Here is a 14,524-nt window from a genome sequence, read left to right on the forward strand (position 1 = left end):
CACCAAGCCCCCAGAGCACAGTGTCTGCGGTAGGACGCCAGGGTCGGGTAGGACGCCAGGTACCGCCCCACCCAGCAGATGTGCGAGGTTCCGCCTGCGCCTGACCTCCCAAGTCCTTAGGAAAAGGACAGAAACGCCCTTGGCCTGGGGTGGCTGGTCAGGGGCAGGGGTGAAGAAGGTATTTGCACCGGGGATGGTGCCGGGGAGGCGGGGGGGGGGGGGGGGGGGCGGGGGCGGGGGAGGCCGGAAGCAGAGGCAGGGGTGGCCCCGGCAGCCCAGGTGAGCACTCCAGACAGGGGCCCTGGGGCCTACCCCTCGGGGCCTGCCCCGCTCCTCTGAATGACGCGAGCCGCGGGTGCACAGCCCCCGGAAATGGAGCCCCCACCCCCCACTTTAGGCCTCGTTACCCAGCAGCCAGGCAGAGCCTGGCAAAGCTTTAGCTTGAGACCTTCTGACTGAGACCCGCCTGGCGACCCCCGCAGCCCCTGGCTCGGCCCGGCTCTGGGGGTCTAAATCCCCGCCTTCAGGTAGCCCCCCGGGGTTTCCGCTGCGCTCTTGGGTCCGGGGAGCCTGCGTCCTTCCCGTTCTCCGGAGCCACACCCGGCCCGCGAGGAGGACGCAGGCCTCGGCGGGAGGCGAGGAGGGCTGCGAGGACACCGCTCCCTCTCCTGCCCCATCCCTAGAGCGGCGCGCAAAACTCGTCGCGCGCTGCGGTCCCGAAGTGAAAGGGGGTGCTGTGGTGAAGGGGCGCCGCGGAGAGGGGGTCCGGTCCGCTCAGAGCAGGCGGACCAGGCGGCAGGGCCTCAGCGAGCCCCCCGCAGAGCCCGCGGTGCGGGCCGGGCTGTCGCAGCGACGTGCAGCTCCCCGACGCTGACGGATGCGCCGGGGCCGGACGGACAGATGTTAGGGCGGGTCGCTAGCGCCGGAGCTGGGTGGGCGAGGCCCGGATCCGGCGAGGGCCACGGGCGGCACCGAGACCTGCGCTCGGCCGCGGCCGGCAGGGGGAGGGGGCGGAAGGAACCAGGGTTTGGCTCCGGGAAGACGAGGAGGAGGTGGAAACACGAATTCGGGGGAACTCTCTGCCTTCCCCGCGTGGCGCCCGACGCATCGCACCCGCCACCGCCGGCGCGCCGGGAAGGTGAGCCGGGGCGGGGAGCGGACCCTGCGCGGAGCCCGCGCTCCGCCAGGCAGAGGCCCTGGCGGTGAGAGCAGACCCGGGAGGCCGCGGGCGGCGGATGCCAACTCACCGTTCCATCGTTCGCAAGAAGCGTTTCACGCCTCACGGCCGCGTCCCCGGGCCTGGTGGGTCAGTGGCTCCGGCCTCCTCAGGCGCCCCCCGCTCGCCGCGCCTGCCTGGAGCCCGCCCTGCGCGGCCAGCTCCGGGCCGCCGCCCTCGGACCGCCCGCCACCGGCCTGGGCGCCCGCCCCGCGGCGCCGAGCGCTCCTGCCCGCCGAGGCGCGGAGGCGGCTCCAGAGCCGGGGGACAGCGGCGGCCCCGCTGCGTGCGGGCCGGGGCGAGCGGGGTCGGTCTTACCGCCAGGTGAGACCGCGGGCTCCGGTCTCCAAGGACGGACGGCACGCCGGCGAACTTTGGAAACAAACTTGCGGAAACAGTCACAAAGGAAAAATGAGGGGGAGAGGGGACAAAAGGGGGGGGGGTCACTGGAAAAGAAACGTGAGAAATAGAAGGAGGAAGGAGAAAGGAAGGGAGGACGGGCGAGGCCAGGCTCGCGGCCCCGGGGCGCTCGGGCGGCGGGTCCCAGGGCGCGGGCTCCGGCCTTCCCCGCCCACCGAACGCGGCCCCGAGGAGCCCCGCGGCCCAGCCCACGCGCCTGGGGGCGGCGGCGGCTCTCGGACGGGAACCCGGCGGCCGCGCCCGCGCCCCCACCGCCGACCGGCAGCGCCCGGAGCCGGCCCCGCGCGGCCGCCCCATTCCCGGCCCGCGAGCTGCCCAGGGAGACGCAATCGAGCCCGCAGCGCATCGATGCGCCGCTCCGGCTCCGGCTCCCACTCCGCCGCCGCCGCCCGGGCGTCGTCCCCGGGAGCCGGGGCTCCCCCGCACCCCCGCGGCCGCCCGTGAGTGAGCCCGTGACGCGGCTCTGCCGGCGCTTCTGTGCGGGGCCCGCCGACCCGGCCCGCTTGGCGCCCGGGCGACCCCGATCGCCCAATCAATAATCAATTTCTTTCGCTCAGCACCGCGGGCAGGCCGGACGCTGGGTGCGGCGGCCCCCCACTCCGGGGCGCCCCGGGGCGGGGGATGGGCTGGGGAGCCCCAGCACCTTTTCCCGCCCCCGTACCGTCCTCAGATCTGCGGGCGTCCGGGGCGGGGGGCGCGGTAGGGGACCGGGATCTTCCCAGTCTGCAGAGGAAACTTGCAGGCACCCCTCCCACTGCGACCCCCGGGACGGGCCCGGGAAAGTTTGCCCGGGAAAAAAATGGGGGGAAGTGGCGGCGGCGGGTCCCGGGGGAGGAGCCGGGTGGCGCGGGGCCTGAGAGCCGCCCCCACCCACTCCAGCCTGCGGCCGCCTCCTCCCTCCAGGGCGCCCGCCCGGGCTCTCGGCCTTGGCATCCCCAGGGGCGCGGGCCCAGCCCGAGACGGAGCGGGGAGCTTTGGGCGCGGCGGCTGGAGAGCCGCGCGGCCGGGGCAGAGCTGCAGGGGCGGCCAGGGGGCGAGACCCGGTCGGGAGGGGGCGGGCGGGGAGCTAGCGCCCTGGGACGGAGTCGGCCGGGCGGGCGCCGCGCCCCTGCTTGCGCGCATGGGGCGGAGGCAGAGGGGCGGCACCCCCTTCCCGGATTGGGAGGGGGTCCTGGAGAGGCCCCGGGCCGGGTGCAGGGGCGCGGCGTCCCCGCGGGCGGCTAGTGACACGATCATCTCCTTTTCCTTTAAGCTTGCCTGTTGCCGACGCCGCCGCTCCAGTCGCGCCGCGGGCAGAAGACCGGACCGCTGAGCCCCAGGCCGTGGCGGCGGCGGCGCGACCCCCATGCCTTGACCCCCTGCCCGGGGGCGGGGGCCGGGCACGACCCGCCGGGGCGGGTCCCGCGCGCCTCCTCCCACCCGGGGGCCCGCCTCCCCCTCTCCCCGCCCCCCGGTCCCGAACCCCGCGCACCTCGTCTGGGGACCGGGCTTGGGGGGGGGCAGGGCCGCCGCTCCTCCCCGCCCCCTCCTCCTCCGGCCTCTGGAGCGATTTGTCAAACTTCCCATTCCGCCAGCGGAGCGGCCCCCCCCCCCCCCCCGCCCCCAGCGCGCTCCTCCCTCCCGCGCCTCCCGCGCCACCCGCCTCCTTCCCTCCGCACGTTCGGGATCGCGGCGGAGCGCGGAGAGGGGGGGACTCGGAGAGCCGGGGCGCAGCAGCATCCTGCGGGCGGCCGCTCTCCGGGGGGGAGGCTGAGAGCCGCCCGCCTCGCCCCCCCGCGGCCCGCCGCCCCTCCCTCCCGCTTCTCAGCCCGGCAGCGGCGGCGCGGCGGCGGCGGCGGCAGTCGCCGGAGGAGCATCATGCCGAGGAGGAAGCAGCAGGCGCCCCGGCGCGCAGCAGGTACGAGCCGCTTCCCTTCCTCCTCTCCTCCTCCTCTTCCTCCGCTCGCCCCGGCTCCAGCCGGCGGCGACCCCGCTCGCGCGGTCTCCCGGCTCCTCTGCCGGCGCAGAGTAACTCTCGGCACGGGCTCGTCGCTGCTCCCCCTCCGGGTGCGTGCGCCCGCCCCTCGGACCCGGCGCCCCGGACACCCGCCGCGATCCGCCCTCGTCTTGCTCGCACCCACTTCGGGCACGGCGGGATCCGGGCCGGTGCCTGACTCCTCAGCTCTGCGGCCGCGGGGGGAACGGGAAGGAGTCGTCTTCTGGGTCTCGCTGTGGGGGGCAGGCGGGGTCACCCGAGTTCCCCGGGACACCTTCTGTGCCCGGCCTCGGGCGGACTGCGGGGGACCGCGTGGTGTCTGCCCGGCCGAACTGTGAGCCGGGGAGAGAGGAGCCCCGTTCGGCCGCCGCGCTGCTAACGTGGTCGAGCCTGCGATTACTGGGCCTAAAGCGGGCACCGCGGAGAAGCCAGAGCGCACAGGGTCTGGGTATTGTCAGATGACTGTCAAGTCGGCGCTGGACGCTGGGCTCCCCTTCTCCCTGCTGGCTCTCCCTCACCCCACCCTCCCGGCCCTGCTGCTCCCACCCTCGCCGCGCCTAGCACTTAGTTCTGGGACGTGTCTGAATACTTTTTTTTTTTTTTATGGCCAGGAGTGTCAACTCCTGTTAAGGCTAAGCCTTTTTTTTTTTTTCTTTTCTGGAAAAAGCATCATTGAAAACTAAACCAAACCCACACACACACAACATTATTTCGCAGTAATGTCAGTCGGGGGCATGTTGACTGGAAGAAGGGGTGCTGGCCCCTTGCCACCCTTGATTTGATGACTGATTGATCGCCTGTCATGCTGCTGCCTTTGATCTATTCATTCCCAATAAACATCAATAAATCACCGGCGATGGTGAGGGCAAGCTCTGTGACGTCACTAGGGCCCTGTCAGTGCCACCGCGGGACTCGGGGCCAGCTGCGGAGGGGACCGCACACGGACGGGTGTGTTCTGACCCGAGCAGCACTCAGATGTGCTGGGGCTCAGAGGCTGCGGGGCCAGGGCTTGGCGGAGGTTTATTCCTTTCGCTTTCTCTTCTTTTCTGTTCCTTTTCTTCGGTGGAAGGAGGGCGGGCAGACAGGAGGACATCGCCCGGTGCCCTTCTTTGATGAAGGTGTCGCACATGTAGCCGGGGGGGTGGGCAGCGTTCACGGTCATGTCCACGTGCGGCCGTGGGGCCCACGCCGGCCGCACTCTGACCTCCTCCCAGAGGGGAACAGGGAGGGGGTGCTCCTCTTTCTTCTCCCGGAAATGTGTTTTCCTGTGAGCGTCCCAGGAAAAGGCTAGAATGAAACAGATTTGGGCTGGGACGTGGGTGCAGGCCCTGCTGTTCGCACGCAGTGTGCCCACCCTTAGGGGGCTGGACCCCAGCAGCAGCTGGCGGGGTCCTGCCGCTCCGGTCACCTCCTGGCTGCTGCTTCTTGGCCATGCCACCTCGACTTCGAATTCTAAGCTCAAGGAAGAGCTTATCTACCCCAGAAAACTCTGAAAGTTTGGAGGATTCCTTCCCGGAGCAGGGCGGCAGGGGCGTCCGGGGCTCCTCCCAGGCCCCGGGTTTCCTCCTCTCCCCGTGGGCGCACGTTTTACCGAGTCCGTGTGCTCCGCCAGACGAGCCGCCTGCCATCACAACTCGCGTTTGCTTTAGAATCCTCGCTGCGGGTGCTCCCTCTTCTCCCTCCCACCTTGCCAATTTGACATTCTTACTTGATAACTTCCTGATAAAAATATTAGGTAAGGAAGAAATGTACATTTTTTAAAGCAACCTGTTCACTAATCTTTCTGCACCTTTTAAGAAGCCAGCCGGGAAATCTCAGGTTAGTTAGGAAATATTCGTTACATAAAAACTTGACTGCAGGACTAATAGGAGATGGAAGAATGGCCTTGCTCTATCAAAACGACCCGTCAGAACGACTTTGTTTCATATTTGATTTAATTGTCTCCCTCCTGACAGGCACATTCATCAATAGCTTAATGGTCAATCAGAAGTTGGCAGTGTCCGCGCTTTCCTTCTCTCCCATCCCCTGGTTTTGGATCTGCGCTATCAGAATGCCTCTGCTAATGGATGCGGGGAGAAGGGGGGCCGAGGGGTCGCCGCCTGGAGACAAGAGGAGGGAAACCCTCCACTTTTAGGCTGGCAATGCGTGTGCGCAGGCCAGTACGTGAGCTGTGTGAGTTCTTGGGGGTTTGTTTGCGTGTGGACTTAAGTGGACAAGAAAGTTCCCATTGTTTCCCCTCTTTTCGCAGCCGCAAGTTGTGAGGCCCCTGCTGCTCCTGCGGCGTCCTGGGAGCGTGGGCACGTCCTGGGGGCGCGGACACGCTGGGTGCTTTGTGCTGGTAGCGGGGGCGTGGGGAGGTGTCTGCTGATTGGTGACTGGAGATCCAGTCCCCAGCAACCTTGAGAACCCTCGAGAATTTTCCCCCTCCAAACTGAAAGGTCCGCTCAGCCATAAAAAAAGAAAAGTTGTTTTGCCAGCTTCATTAGTGTTCACCTAATTAGCTGTAAACCTGATGGATTCCTGACAGCTGTAATGATTGGAGATGACAAGCTCGACGCAGTGTCATCCAGCAGAATTAGGTTTGCAGCTAGTTTGATGTAATCAAGTTGATATTACACAGTCCTGGCTGCCTTTAGTTGTGCATTAACTCAATTTTCTGCTGCAGGTGACAAATGGGCTTTGGTACCTGGATAATCATGTCATAGGAATTAGGGCCCTTGCGATGGTCTGGGGCAGAATAACAACCACAAAGGCCCAAGCACGGGCAGAGCGCGGCCAGGGCGCCCCGGTGCGGAGCCGTCCGTCTGGGTGAGGGCAGCCCCTCTGCGCCAGGCCCAGGCGGGCCCCGGGAGGCCCCAGAGGACAGGTGTCCGCCCTGCCTGTCCTCTCTCCCGGGGAGAGGTCATGCACGGCTCCGTGTCTGTTCTCAAGGGGAGAGGGACTGCTTCACCTGCTGAGCAGGGTCCTGGCAGGAGGGCCCTTCCTCCCTCCAGGCGTGTGGCTCTCCAGGGCCACGCTTCCGGCTGGACAAGGAGAGGTGGCTGCCGGCAGGGGCTCGGAGGAGCGGGGCAGGGAGGCTGGTGTCCTTCGGGCAGAGTGGCTGCGGTCCCTTGCTCGAGCAGGATTCTTTCCCGTGTCCAGTGTTTGTTTTCAAACAGGCATTTTAAAAACTGCCAGGAAAAAATACTAGAGCGATACCTAATAGCAGATAACATTCTACCCATTCACATTCATTTTCTGGGAGGGGGGATGTAAAATCCTAAAAGGCCATCGCCTAAACTTTCAAAAAATCCTCAATTTGCTACATAATTTGCTACTGGGCTTCGGAGCCTTATTTGTTGGAAGGAAAGAACCTTCTGGGGGGCCCTTTGGTGGCCATGTGCCCAGGGCGTGAGCCTCCGAGCACCTTGACTTCTGTAAGGGCGCCCGGACCCCTTAGAACCTGCTGGTGTGACAGAGAGATGGCCGTGTGTCTCCAGGGCACAGGACGGCTGCGGTGGCACTGCCCAGGGGGTCACGGTGCCGGCAGACACGGCATGCGGGTGGCCCAGCACCACGTCCTGGCCTTCCTGAGCCCTGTCCTCGCGCCGGGCAGCTCCGGAGAAGGGCTCTCCTCTTCCCGGGAGCTCAGGGCGCCGGCTGGAGGGCACTGCGGCTCCGGCCCCGGGGGCGTGTGCCCTCTGAAACCTGCCCACGGCTCTCTGCTGGACAGGTGCTGCACCCGGCAGCCAGACGCCAGGACAGCTGCCCCAGGTGCCTGCGCTGTGGTTCCCCCTTCCCGCAGAGCGAGAGCACCGGTGCCGGCTTTACAGAGGGAGTCAGGGAGAGGGAGGGGAAAACAAAGAGGGCAGGAGGCAGGGGTATTCCCTGGACGTGCACGCGGGGAGAGAGTCTTCCAGAACCGGCTGCTGTGCCCCCGTCACGCTGACAACTGTCAGTGCGGGCTCCAGTGCTCTCCAGGGCCACACTTGATGGCGAGCGGTTGATGTTGTCATTTTGTTCTCGGTTTTGCCTTGAGCGCGCTCGTAAACGGCAGCGAGACAGTCAATAACTGATGGATCAGCAGTTGCTCCCGAAACCGCCTCACTAGTCTGCATTTTCCCTCTTTTACTAAGGATGGTTTTGCAAAGTGATGAGGATGAGAGGCGACTGCTCAGGGCCAGCAAACGCAGGTGAGACCCCCGAGCCAAACCCTTCCTTCCAGCCCTCCACTTCGGGCTCCGGGAGGAGGAGGGCCAGCCCCTCGCTGCCTGCCTCCCCTTCCCCGTGCGTCTGTGCCGGGGGAAGCCAGGGCTGCGGCTCGGGAGGCGGCAGGGGAGTGCTGGCGTCCCCGGCCCTGGTGTGCACAGCCACGGCCGATTCCGGACCGTGAGCAGGTCCCTGCCCATCCCCGTGCAGGCCGGGCAGCTCTCCTGCCAGCCCGCCCTGATCGCTGCCTGTGCCTGGACACACTGTAAAAATAGCTGTGGTGCTGCAGTTCAGAGAGAAAGTAGGGTGTGCGTCTCCCCATCTGCGCCCGTGCCGGGAGATGGCCCAGCTTCCCTCGAGCTGCTCTGTGGCTCCTGGGAGCACCCACCCGCAGCCGTGGAGCCTCACAGCACAGGGCCGCGGCGCCACTGCCCGGGCCTCGCAGGTGTCTGTGTGCATGTGTGTGCGTGCCCGTGCATGTGCGTGTGTGTGTGTGTGTGTGTGTTACTTAGCCTCCAAATTGTGGTTTCTCTGTCTGAAGTCAAAAACGCAAGGTGGATACAGTATATTGTATTTGGTAACAATGATGTGGACTAGCACATGCAGACAGATAATGTGCAGTTGTAATTAGACTCAATAGACAGGCAGTCATTTTTAAATTCTTTGACACATGCATAAAATAGTCATATAATAAGATAAGATGACAATTTTATGTTAGGTTGATAAAGTGTCCCGATACATGCATTTAAATGTCTGTAAGCCTTTAAAAAAAATCCAGACAGATTAATTCTAGTTTCCAGTATCTGCAGCTAGTCATTAAATTAATTTTTAAATCATACTAAACAATGGCTATGAATGTGGTTCCCCCCCGCCTTAAGGAATTTTTACCTGAATGGTAAGAAATGGATACACAGACTTGGTAGCTTTCTCTGATTTTTCAACATTTGTAGACATCATCCATGTTAAACATGGACGCTGAAATTCTGGTTGCTGTTTGTGACTAGGATAACACTGTGCATCCTTGGAAGTGAAAAAAAAAAAAAAAGACAGGAACAGAACACAACCAGCCGCGCCCACGGGCCTCTCCTGCTCCAGGTTCTGGGGTCGCCACCAGGAAGGGGACCTAGTGCCCTTGACCAAACAGCGACGGAGTTGTCAGCCCCGTTCAAAAAACAAGACGTCTCGAGCACATCCACTTGATTTAATCAGCACTTGGATTCTTGGGTTTAATTACTTGCAATTCTGTAAATTATTTTGGTATTTCAGTGAGAGCGGCCAAAGAGGCGTGTGGAGGGGAAAGCGTTGCTCTGGAGTCACGTTACCCGGACTTCCCGGCCGCCTCCCCTCCTCGGCTCTCAGGTGTGCAAAGGTGAGGGGTATTTTAGATGTGTTTGGGCGTGATGATAGAGTGCTAATCTGCACTGTCAGGACACGCGTTATCAGTTATGACCGTGTTTTCGTCGTCCAGAACAGCGGTTGGGGAAGCAGGGCAAGTTCAGGTTGTCTTCGGGGGGCGGCACCAAAGCGGGCGGCTGCCCGGCGTCGCGTCCTTGCGCCCCTGGTCCCCGTGCTGGGGAAGGAAGGGTGGCAGGGCTGCAGCGGACAAGGGGAGAGGGAACTAATCCCTCTGGGCCCGGACGGGCGCTGGCAGGGGCCTGGCTCGCAGAGCCCCTGGCCCCGCCGTGGCTCACGGCTCGAGGCTCATGGCTCACAGGTGGGACCCGCCTCGTCCCCGAGCCCAGCCCAGTCTCGGCCGCCCGCCGCCCCTCCACACGCGTCTGGGTCCCCCCCTGTCTGCGCTGGACCGGGTGGCCCTGCTCGCCAGCAGTGGGAAGCAGGACACTCCGAACACTGGTGTCATCCCCACGCCGGAGCCCCCCTCCGTGGAGGCCCGAGGGCTGCTGGGTAGCACGCGAGCAGCGACTCAGACGCTCTCCCTGCCGGCTGCCCTGCCCGTCGTTAAACCTGGTCCCGTGCGCCCAGCTTCCTCCGAGTTCCCCGGGAAATGCATGTTGCACAGAATAGGCAATTTTTAATGAACAATTTAATGTAAATGGGTTTTGAATTTAAATTAATATTAATGAAGCCTTGAGTGAATTTATTTTGCATACGTAAAGGCTTGGGAGTCTTCCACCACGTGCTGTCCCCTTTATGTGGCAACAGTGTTGTGGGGGTTAGCCAGCCCCTTCCAGAGGCTCACACTTAAAAATTAAATTGATTTTACGTGTCCGACAGTGCCAGCATGTCACTAGGCAGAAGCGTTGCTTCGTGCAAAGAACTCACACCTCGTCTCCGGCTCGCCCTCCCGGTCCCCGCGCCCGCTCGTCCTGCAAGCCTCGCTGCCGAGGGCTCGCGTCGCTGCCGGGGAGGCGGGCCGGCAGCCGTCCCCTCGTCGGAGGCCCGCCTGCCTGGCGGAGCTCTGATGCGCTCTGTCTCCTGGGGTGACGGGGAGTTCTGTAATTAATTCTGGTAGATGTAATTGCTATAATCACTTGGATGTTACACATAATAAAGGTAATATGGTAAGCACATAAAAATATAAACACCTTATTGTAACTCTGCTGCTGAGGGTGCTTCCCGTCGAGCCTGGCGTGTGGACAGGTGCTCTTCAGCGGTGCCGGCCCCAGGCGGCCACTTCCTCGGGCCCCGTCCACGGACGTTCCAGGGGGGTCATTCGCTCCACGCGGGCCTTGGCTTGGAGGGCTCTCCGAGCTGGCTGCGTGGGAATCCTAACGGCCTTTTCCTTGAGGATGTGGCCGAGGGAGAGAAGGCCAGCGTCTTCTCCTGTGGACAGGGGGAGTGGACGCCTCAGCCGTGGGCGTGGCACGAGGTGAGAGCGTGGTGTGGGGGGGCAGCGGGGCCCGGAGAGGGTGCCTGCAGGGCTCCAGCCCTGCTGTGCATTATGGGAAGAGCCGCGTGCGCACGCACATGTGTGTGCCAGTGTGTGTGTGTGTGTGCGCACGCGTGTGTGTGCCAGTGTGTGTGTGTGTGCCCCGGCGTGGGCTTGTGGGGAAGCAGAGGAAGCCACCTTTCTGTGACAGTGCGGTCAGGGGGGTCAGCACAGAACGTGTGCTTTGTGACCCCTGTCGTTCTGACACAGCGCGCCAGGGGGTTGGCGGGTGCTGCCTGTTAGGAACCTGAGCGCGTGGGAGACACCCTCCCCAACCCCGCTCCTCCCCGGGGCCCAGGCCCCCACCGCAGGGCGTGGGGGAGTTTGCCCGAGACCCCAGCCACACAGCCCCACAGCCCCACAGCCCTGTGGGTGTGTCCGAGCACGTGGGAGCGGGGCCCCCTCTGCCAGTGCGGCCGGCAGGCGGGAGGGTGTGCTGGGAAGGAGACTGTCCTTCGGACGCTCCCCGCACGCACCGGACTCGGCCGGGCTCGGGGCTGCGTGTGCGGGCCGCCATCAGTGGTGCCCTGTCCCTCGCACTGCCGAGGTCACGGGCCCGTGGCCCAGAGTCGGCCCGACAGTTCGGGTGTGAATTCTGCACGTTCGTGGTTTATTTCTCAGTGTATTTTAAGTGACCAAGTATGTAAATCAGTCACACGCAGAAATAAAAGAGGAGACAGTGTAGGTGTGAGAAGGGGCTGCCGCCGGCTCCATGCAGGAGGGGGAGTGCGCCGGGAGGGGCGGACAGGGGTGGCGCTGCAGCGACCGGTGGGCCCGGGGCGGCCAGGGCAGGCGCTGGGCACAGGGCCCGGCAGGACCCGCCTCCTGGGCTCGGGGGCTCCGGCTCCCCGCCGCCAGGTGAGCAGGGCCGGCCCCCACGGTCCCTGGTCCGGGCCCCGGGCCTGGGCTGCAGCCGGCAGCCACCAGCTGCCCGGACTGTCTCCCTGGCGGGTTTTGATGGCGAGGATGATAAAAGGTCTGAGAACTCCGTAGGCCCCTGTAATCAGGACCAGCGCTGACATCCTTCTCAAGTTTGACAGCTTCTTCCTTTTCTCTCCTCACCGCCAAGCCTTTCTCCACTGAGTTTCCCCGCCCTCCCCCCCTGCCCCCCCCCCGCGGCCGCCCACCCTTCCCTCCTGCTCCTTCTTTCTGTGAGTCTCTCTTGTTTCATGTTCTTGATCAGCCTCAGATGCTGGGAATTATTTTTTTTCGGGTGGGAGGGGGAGTGTTGCTTTAGGTTTGTGGGTTGGGCAGGTGTGAGAGGAAGTCTGTTTTTTTTTTTTTTTGTACTGTAGGCCTGTTGCTAATTAATGTTCCTGCATAAGATTCTGTCGGAGTTGAGTAATGTTTTTGATCTTTATGCCTGATAACTGCATACTTAATGAGATTTCAAAGCTGTGAGTGCAGCTCCCTACAATTATTGACAGATGCCTTTTCTTTGCCATTGGGTTCAGCTCCATAAATCCTCCCGCCGTAATGAGGTTCAGCGGTGCCACCCTGGCAGTGAGCTAATGAAAGGGGGAGGGGGCGGCTCGTGGCTGTCTGACACATTTTTTTCCTTTAAAATTTACTATGCAGATGTCAAGCTGCGGGATGATTACTTCAAACATGCTAATTTTTATCTTGCTTTTGTGTCAGCCCTTTGCCATTAAAAAATAAATAAATAAAAGGACTAACCTTCCTCCACTTAATTTTTTTTCCCAAGCCCCGTTTTTAGTAGCCCACGGTGTGTGTCCGCTGGGGACGCCGGCACGCGCGTGGCCTGGGGCAGGGGCCTGGCGGCAGGGCCCCCCCGCTCTGCCGTGGCAAGGGCGAGGGGGTAAAGTGTGGCTTCCCCGGGCCGCCGTCAGCTGCCCTGAGCGTGCACTGTGCACTGGGAACGGCGCAGGATTCGTTTCAGAGCTGGGAGCGGGTCCTGGCGGGGAAGAGCTGCACTGTGCCAAACAGTCGATTTCCTTTTCAGCGGAGCCATACATCACTGACCCACCCTTCCCTCCTGACAGAATGACACATGTCATTTATCATGTGGGCCCCAGCCAGACAGCGGGAGGGAGGGAAGCCCAGGGCCTGCTGTCCCCTCCCCACGCCGCTCCGCAGGCTGGCAGGGAGCGCTGCCGGTCTGGGGAGGGCGCGGAGGGCGCGGAGGGCAGGGCCGGGCGGCCGCAGCCAGGTGTGCGGGCCCGTGGGCCGCGGTCGGCAGAGGCGTGGAGAGGCCGCGGAGTCTGCTCACGCACGCTGCTCAGCCTCGGACTCTTCTCCGAACCCTGAGTCCCTGTCCCCGTTCCCCTTCCCCCTTCAGCGGCCGGGGAGCACCACCACCACCACCACCCAGGGCTGACAGGCGTCCCCGAGCCCCGGCTGCCAGGGGCGCCCGCGAGTCCCAGGGCACCTGGCCCCACAGGATGCACGCGTGCGTGGTGAAGACGGATGTCCCTTAAAAAGAGATGGATAGAGGGTGCCGGGCTCGGGGTGCCATCTGTCATCCTGAATATTACTCAGACTGGCCGTGTAAACCTGCGGCGCGAGGGCTGGACGCGCTGGGCAGGGCCGGGCCCGCGCACGCTCCCATCGATTGGCCTTGGGCTCTCATCGCTGCTGCCCGGACACAGGCCTCCCCTTCGAGACATGGGAGACCCCCAAGGGGGGGGGGACGGTGTTAGCCCGACTAATTTCCAAGGACACAGGGAAACATGAAGTGGCGGTGATTCACTCGCGAGCTCGCAGGCAGCCAGCTTCTCTCCCGTGTGTCTGTCCCTCTCCCTCTCCCCCGACAGAGGCAGCCTCGGAGGAAACGTTAAAACATAAACAGAGCTGCAGCTTCCAAAGCCAGGACCCTTGTCTGATTTTTAAAAACTCTGTGACATGCTAAAGAAAATCTGTATCTGAAAAGCTCAGCACAACATGACTATTCAGCAAGCACTGGCTTGGGCAGCAGTGTGAGAAGGGAGAAGCGGCCACCTCCACGGCTCAGGAACACTTCAGAGAAAAAAACGATCCCTCGCGGCTCCCCGCCCCTGCTCTCGGCGGCCTCCTTCCCCTCGGCGTCTGCACTCTGGGCCCCTCAGAGGCCCCAGTGGACCCCCGCCAGGACTGATGTGGACAGCTGTTTCTGGGCCCCGGGGCTCTGCCCCGGGACACCCCACCTACTGGAGGTGCTCGGGGCGGCAGGCTGGCGGGCGCCCCCACGCCAGGGGCCTGCAGCTGCCGGAGGGCTCCCCCTCTCCCGCCGCAGAGGCCTGGCCGCCCGCGTCCCCGGGAGAGACGGGCGGGGAGCCCGGCCTTCCCGCCGCGTGCTCTCCACCAGGAGCCCCCACGGTGCAAATGTGATTGTCGGGCATTCTATTAAGTATGGGACTTTATCTGGGCCTGCTAATTAAATTTAGGGCTTCTCGTATGAGTTATAGTGCGGACATTAATTTTAAAAATGATGGGGCAGAGAGGTAGACCTGGTACTTTTTTCTTTTATCTAAAGAAATGAGAATCTAGAATTTGTGGAGTGGCTGCACACTCGCGTCTCACTGCCTCTCGCACAAACTTTCCCCGGCGTGCTCACTCGCCTCCTGGGCAGCTCTGCGCACACGCATGTGTTCTGGGGTCAGCAGCCCCTTGCTGTGCCTGCAGGGACGACTCGGGGCTGAATGTGAGGGTGGTGGCCCAGCTGCGCCCCCAAACCAGGCCGAGCCTGGCTCGTGTCCTGCGATGGGGCCTGCGGTGACATCCGGCTGCAGAAAGCTGGCCCGGCGCCTCCCTGAGACTCCGGGGAAGAAAGTAAAACTTTGATCCCCTGCCCTTGCACTTGGGCCGCGTGGGAGGTAATTGGAGGACAAGCCCCCGG

The 14,524-nt window shown here is 63.5% G+C and overlaps 2 protein-coding genes across 2 annotated transcripts in view; one reads left to right on the top strand and one right to left on the bottom strand.

Annotated features, from left to right (window-relative positions):
* Positions 1-472: 472 nt before the first annotated feature.
* On the bottom strand, positions 473-2,055 carry LOC118497624. Its single transcript, XM_036012673.1, has 2 exons — positions 1,535-2,055; positions 473-679 (listed from the first exon to the last, which is right to left on the bottom strand). The coding sequence occupies exons 1-2, from the start codon at positions 1,980-1,982 to the stop codon at positions 510-512; spliced, it is 618 nt and encodes a 205-aa protein (XP_035868566.1). The 5' UTR covers positions 1,983-2,055; the 3' UTR covers positions 473-509.
* Positions 2,056-2,476: 421 nt separating this feature from the next.
* Positions 2,477-14,524, top strand: part of TSHZ3 (teashirt zinc finger homeobox 3) — a 52,686-nt gene continuing 40,638 nt past the window's right edge. Inside the window, exon 1 of the mRNA XM_036013314.1 lies at positions 2,477-3,533. Within this exon, the coding sequence (XP_035869207.1) occupies positions 3,494-3,533 (40 nt within the window). The 5' untranslated portion in view covers positions 2,477-3,493. The remainder of the gene's footprint in view (positions 3,534-14,524) is intronic.

This window comes from Phyllostomus discolor, chromosome 12, assembly GCF_004126475.2.
Source record: "Phyllostomus discolor isolate MPI-MPIP mPhyDis1 chromosome 12, mPhyDis1.pri.v3, whole genome shotgun sequence".
NCBI lineage: Eukaryota > Metazoa > Chordata > Mammalia > Chiroptera > Phyllostomidae > Phyllostomus > Phyllostomus discolor.